Source organism: Glycine max, chromosome 12, assembly GCF_000004515.6.
Source record: "Glycine max cultivar Williams 82 chromosome 12, Glycine_max_v4.0, whole genome shotgun sequence".
NCBI lineage: Eukaryota > Viridiplantae > Streptophyta > Magnoliopsida > Fabales > Fabaceae > Glycine > Glycine max.
The window spans coordinates 22,049,639-22,056,639 of NC_038248.2; the positions used below are offsets into that span (position 1 = coordinate 22,049,639).

At 33.7% G+C, this 7,001-nt stretch overlaps 1 protein-coding gene across 1 annotated transcript; it reads right to left on the reverse strand.

The window, feature by feature from the left end:
• Positions 1-1,419: 1,419 nt before the first annotated feature.
• On the reverse strand, positions 1,420-2,774 carry LOC102665452 (uncharacterized). Its single transcript, XM_006593136.2, has 2 exons — positions 2,085-2,774; positions 1,420-1,995 (listed from the first exon to the last, which is right to left on the reverse strand). Exons 1-2 carry the CDS (start codon positions 2,772-2,774, stop codon positions 1,420-1,422), a joined length of 1,266 nt encoding a protein of 421 aa, XP_006593199.2.
• Between the last annotated feature and the right edge of the window lie 4,227 nt (positions 2,775-7,001).

The window sequence follows — 7,001 nt, forward strand, 5'->3', positions numbered from 1 at the left end:
AATTATCCTTACAGCAATTTCATTCACTTCAAGCCATTCATTTCCAAGCAAAATGCTTTTCTTGTCATGATTCTTTGCAAAAAGGGCTTCAAAGTTCAGAACAAGAGGTACCATATTTCCCAAAGTAAGAATAAGTAACATGACCAAGGAGATTAAGGGGGTGTTTGGTTTGGTTGTTTTCTGTTTTCATTTTCATTGGAAATAGAAAATGATGATGAAAATGTGTTTGATTGGATTTCTGTTTTCATTTTCAGTAAAAATATTTTCCCAAACGAACCAAAAACTGAAAATAATAAAATCTCGTTTTCAGTTGAAACCAGGAACCTCATTTTGGGTAAAATGAAAATGCAGTGGCAAGAAATATAATTTTAAGAAAATTTAAAAATACATTTCCTTTTGAAAACGTATTTTCAAGTGTTTTTATTTCTTGAAAGCAGAAAACAAGAAGTCAAACCAAACATGTTTTCTGAATTCTAATGGGGTAGTTTGGTTGTTTACTGTTTTCATTTTCACTGGAAATAGAAAATGGTGATGAAAATGTGTTTGGTTGGATTTTTGTTTTCATTTTCAGTGAAAATATTTTTCCAAACGAACCAAAAACTGGAAATAATAAAGTCTCATTTTCAGTTGAAACTAGAAACCTTATTTTGGGTAAAATGAAAACGTGGTGGCAAGGAATGTAATTTTAAGCAAATCTAAAATACATTTCCTTTTGAAAACACATTTTCAGTGTTTTTATTTCTTGAAAGCAGAAAACAAGAAGTCAAACCAAATTTGTTTTTAGAATTCTAATCTTTTGAAAATGAAAACAGTTTTCAGAAAATGAAAACAGGAAATGAAAATAGAAAATAAAAATGCAAACCAAAAATGAAAATAGTTTTCAGAAAATAAAAATAGGAAATAAAAACAGAATATGAAAATGCAAACCAAACACACCTTAAGGGAAGCATATCTGAATTTGTTTTCACATGGTAGAGTTGCAAACCCATAAAAACACATGCTAGTGTGGTGCAAACCAGAATCACTATGACCTCCATATCTATTTTCTTCAAGATTTGTGATGCTTCTGCTGTGTAAAATGCAGCTGAAATCACATCCAACTGTTTGAAGTAAAGAGGATTGGACTTTTCCCGCATACTTTCAATACTACCTTTAATGTAACCTCCATTGTTCTTTGCATCAAGCGGTGGGAACTGAAACATGACTATAACCTCACAATCCACAGCTGAAACATTCATTGGCTCATTTACATTTGCTATTCTGTTTAAAATAGACTTGTCATCACCTAACATGGCATTAGGTTGTAGATTGATGTTGATTTTTTTAGCTAACTTTGAACAAGCTAGTGCTGTTAGAGTTTGGAGAAATAGGTGGGAGTGTGTAGCTGAAATTAGAAGGAAACATTTCATCTAAGTTTAACTATTGGATCTGATCATTAACAACCAATGGAACAAAATAACCCCATGCAACTCTCCTCTTAGAGATTCTAACTGACATGTCAAATCTCATGTCAGAAGAATAAACATCTGGATACCTTATTTCCTTGTTCTTTAGAGGTTCTTGTCTTAGGCACATCTTTCTCACTTTGTCAAGTTGGCTATACTCATATTGTGTGCCTGAAATTTGAACTCTTTGGCCCCCAAATTTTCTTAAAACCACCCTCTTGAAATAACCTGAATCCCCCACAATGCTACTTGCATCTTTGATTGACCAAATCTTTAGAAATCTCAAGATCATTCTTGTTGAGCAATCACCCACATGAACACTAGCCATTGAGTCTTCCATTCCCAAGAAATGGCAACCAACTATAGACAATTGGTTCTTTTCCTCATCCCACCACCCTTCTCCAACTAATGTAGTGTTAGGATTGAAAGACCATCTATCACCACTATTGCGAAACCCAATCAATTCTATCACCCTTTGCTTAACATCTAAACAAACCAGTTCTTTCAAAGACACAATATAAGGCAATTGGTTGGCATCCCCCCAATAGGACTGCAATTCTTTGTAGAATTGCATTCACTTTGGTAATGCAAACCATATTTACCATTAATCATTGGAAAAATGTTTGCGCAAAAACTAACCGGATTAATGGATAAACCCGGTACTACTTCACCTTCATCAGAATACTCATTTTTTGTTTCCATAGTATCCAAACTATATTCATAATCCATTTTAGGAAAAATAAACAGCAAAATGGGTTCAAAATAACTCAGCTCATTCTTAGAACTCAAGCTCTCCAAGCTTCCAATAACCAAGGTAGAAATAGTATTACTCGAATTGACAACATTATAAAGCTTGAGAACAACCTCCAAAAGTTGCATGCTATAGCCACTTCCTGTTCCAACCATGCAAAGCCTCCCTGAAGATTCTGCCCAGAACCCATCAAGACTAAACATTATTGAACTTGGGAAACGCTTACGGTTCTTCAATCTTTTGCCACGTGTGAAGTTTCCCACACGGTAATAGGAGCTGGCACTTCTTATTAACAAGGTAGCTCCAACTTTGAGTAAGCCAGAGACATCAGTTTCATACACACTCTTTATTCGAAGGGTAACTTGTTTCTGTCTCAGTTTCTGGAAGGTGTCAGCACCAACAATTTTGTCACCACCAAGGTAGTAACCAACTTGGAATTGACCATGTGGGAAGTCTTTGAACTTGGACTCATTGGGGTTTGAATTTGGAACCATAGAAGCACAGTGATCTGTGTAATCAAGCTTGACAGAGATAAGATGAGGGAGCTTCACTTGCGAAGAAGGAAAAAGAGAATCCATGGAAGCGAGCTACTGGATCGAAAAGAAGGCTTTAGATACCATGATAGAAAAGCATAAAGCTAATAGAAGATACTATTAGATCAATTCTCATTGTATTGATTAGATTAAAAGGATACAATGATATCTCTATATATAGTGAATGCTGGCATAACAGAAATCTGTTACATGTTAACAAACTAAGCCAGCTCAGCCTTACAACTATCCAAAGCTAATGCAGAAAATCTAGAATATCTACTAACACTAGCTAATACAAATTACACTACATCTTTCAAGGGTAAACAAAATTTCTCTGTAGAAGAAAGATGGAGTCAAACTAAAGACTCATGAAACTCTTTTTATAGGACTTAGAATGTGAGCATGTATGCACATTGATGATGGTAGAACATTTTCTTACATCCAATTATATAATATATCAATTATATATGTACTTATTGTAAGGTATTACTTCGATCTTTCAAAGATTTTCATTTTTATATCTTATTATAAATCAACTAAAAATTCTGTTATTATAATTTTTAAGATAATTATTATAAAAATTAATAGATTTGTCATATGTAATAATTTGTAATTGAAAGTAAATGTAAAACTCTGTTACCGTGTCGGTGTATTTAAATTAAATTCATAAATAAATTAAGCTAAAAACATGTTAGTATAAACAAGGTTAAAAGATAACTCATGTTGAGAATTGTGATCCAAAATCATGCTGCATATTGATGACGATAATTGATTTTCCATATCTATTTGATTTGTATTTTATTAAGAGTTACCCTGTTGCCAGCTTGATGAGTGCTTCCTTTGTTTTTTTTTTTTTTTCTTTTTTCAAAAGTTTGATGAGATCGAGTGAACGATTTTTGACTCTGGAGACTGGAGTGGAGACTCGACATTCGTAATCGTAAGCCATGACGTCAACCAACGGTTTTATGAGCCATTTCCTTTTCCCAACAATAAAAGAAGACAAAGCTAGCTAGCTGAAGCTACGAAGGGATCCGGAGTAGCTAAAGATTTCTCAATAATTTATTTTCCATTCTTTGTAAACACTATACTCTTATAAGCAAACTAAAATATATGTTTAATGTTTTTATTGTAAAAATATAAGAATTAAAAAAAAACAATGCTATCTGATACCTTAATTTTTAAAGTAATGAACAAATTGTCGGTCGCAAGATTGGAAGATGAAGTTGTGAAGTTGTATACCAAGTATTTAAAATATCGTTTTGACTTGTTAGTAGGAACGATATAACCGAGTCTGTAATCGGCCTATATGATTTAGATTTTTAAGTTTTTCTTGTTTTATTGCCAAGTTTTTCCTGTTTTATACCTTGTTTTTCTCGTTATAATCGCGGATTTTTTTTCCATGCAATGAAGAATATTAGCTAGCTTTATTGACTGACAAAACGAATAGGTTGAGAAAAATTATTTACTAGTGATTAATATATTTACTTTATTTTAGGGAATTTTTATTTCCACATCCTATATTTCTATTACACTCCCTTTTAATTTATTTTTCACAAAAATATCCTGAAAAATGCACTGCTATCCTCATCCCTCCAAAAATTGTGATTTGATCGATGGTCATAAAAGAAAATCCAAATATATTGTTTTTTGGACGGTAAAATATATATTTGTATTGATAAATTAAACTATGATTTGTACAAGCTGTATAGTGTATATGTCCAAAAGAGCCAGAAAATGTAGCTAGTCAGAAAAACCATCTTCCTCCTAAACAAAAAAAAAAAAAAATGAGAATTATCCTACTAGGCAACTTCTCGGGTCCATACACCACGAAAAAAGAAGAGCCCTGGACTAACCCCCTCCCTATACAATAACCATTGCCATGAACCATGAAGTACTTTTGATTCTCTCTACTATCTCCGTTGTTTGGAGATCACCATTCTGAAAATCCAAGAATTCCTAGCAGACCAAATGCACTAACATACCGTGTGCCAAACCAAATGCCTCCACTTTCTAGCTTTCTTACCAGGAAAACATTCACCCAGATGTAGATACAACTGATTAATGTTTTGTGTAACAAAAGGCACTCCAAGCCATTCGAAAACTGTTGACATTTTTTACATTTTTTATTTCTTTTTCTCTGACGCTCAAGAATCCTAATATTTACATCAGAGAGCACTAGAAACGCCACCATTGCTAGCACTAGAAACGCCACCATTGCTAGCAAAGAACGCTTGAACAATTACATCAAGGTAAGAGATGAGTTACTCACGCTTAGAGATTAGAACGAATATGTGTAGAGATTCCTAGATAATTAATTTTGAGTTATTTAGGGTTCACGCTTAGAGATTAGAATGAATATGTGTAGGGATTCCTAGAGAATTAATTTTGAGTTATTTAGGGTTGTTTCTTTTTTTCTTTTAAATTCAATTATGTTTTTCCTAAATTTTTCGCTTGTTATTGTGATTGCATTTCACTCGTACAAATTTGATTACACAAGAGTGGGACAAAACTATGTAGATATTGACGGAGTTGCAAGAAAGAAATATTGTGTCCTTGCGGTTTTACCGATATTTGGGTCAAGTAGTTTAATTATGCATATATCGTGACTAAAGGGTTTAGTTAAATTTTTTTCAAAGGGTTTAGTTAAATTTTTTTCAATTAGCCAATTGGCTTTGATGCTTGCCTGGTTGCTCGTAGCTATTTCATCTAATATACATATATTCATTAAAATCAAATACGTGCTTAAGGCTCTACTACTACATAAATGATCTTTTATGATGCTGACGGTTCCACAAAAATCGAAGCCGTAAGTTAAGTGGTGAAATTTTTGTAAATATTTGAAACTTTATAAAGCTGGTTTTCTAAAAATTAATTTTGAAAATACTTTACAACATCGGTTCTTGAAGAACCGTCTTTGAAAAGATGTGTTTTCCCTCCTATCACGCTGATGTGACACATTTTAATTGAAGCATTTCATCTTATCGGGATTCGTACTGACACCAATAAACAATCACCCTCACTCATTTTCTCTCTCCCTTTCTCTCTACCCTATCTCATCGATCTGCTTCTTAAACCCGCAGCGGCCGTTTAAACTCCCACAACCCATTTGCAAATGTATGAATACATAATTTTGATGATGTCAAAGAATAATCAAACAAGGTTGCTTTCAAGATCACTTCAACAAACATTCAAAGGTTAAGCATTGCTTCAAGATTAAGACAAGGTTGCTTCAACAAACAAGCATTGCTTCAAGATTCATTCAAGATCGGCTTTTGTCTCAAAACATATTGTTTCCAACATGTCAAGGCTCTGATAATCGATTACCAGACAGTGTAATCGATTACCAGAAGACAAGTTTGCAAATCAGCTTTTTAAAAGGGTTTGAAATTTGAATTTTTGAATGTGTAATTGATTACCATTGATGTGTAATCGATTACCAGCAACATAACTCTTGAAATTCAAATTGAAAAGTCATGACCCTTCAAAATATAACTATGTAATCGATTACCAAAAACCTGTAATTGATTAGCAGTGAAGAATTTCAGAAAAAGCTTTTTGAAAAGACACATCTCTTCAAACCATTTTGAAAAGACACGAAGGGCCTGTATATGTGTGTGTCTGACTTCAAAAAGAAAGAGAGAGATATTCTAAGAGAACTTCATTGTCAAATGTTCTCTCAACAACTCTTAGGCAAACACTTGCAAATCCATTGAGAGTTCATCCAGGAACATCAAATTGTATTATCCACTCTAAATGAGAGAAATCTTTTTGTTCATCTCAGAAAGTAAGTTGTAATCAAGAGACTAATTGTCTCTTTAATTGTGAGTTTCCTGAACACAAGGGAAAGGGATTTCTTGGGTGTTCAGAAGTTGCAAAAAAGATTTTTACAAAGTTAGTGAAAATCTCAAGTGGGTTGCTTGAGGACTAGACGTAGGCACGGGAAGTGACCGAACCAGTATAAATCGATTTTGCATTTCTCTCTTCTCTTATCTTATTTATTTTATTGCAATCAATTTTGACTTGCACGTTTAAAGAACATTATTAAATTGATTGTTGCTTCTTATTCTGCATTCTGAGCCTATCCTTTAAAAGGGGGTTAAAAATTTGTTAGTGGGAATTTTGTGAGACTTAATTCACCCCCTCCCCTCTTAACTTATTGAGGCCACTTTTCCAACACCATTGAGGCCAGACGATGCAACCAAGCGGGCACGACGTCTTCTAACCACTTCAATGCGTGCATTATGAGGGTGCAGTGGGCCCATGGACACACCA

Coding starts and splice junctions, on each gene's coding strand:
- LOC102665452 (XM_006593136.2), bottom strand. CDS start 2,774: ATGGATTCTCTTTTTCCTTCTTCGCAAGTGAAGCTCCCTCATCTTATC. Junction 1,996..2,084: donor CGGGTTTATCCATTAATCCG/GTTAGTTTTTGC, acceptor AAAGAATTGCAG/TCCTATTGGGGGGATGCCAA.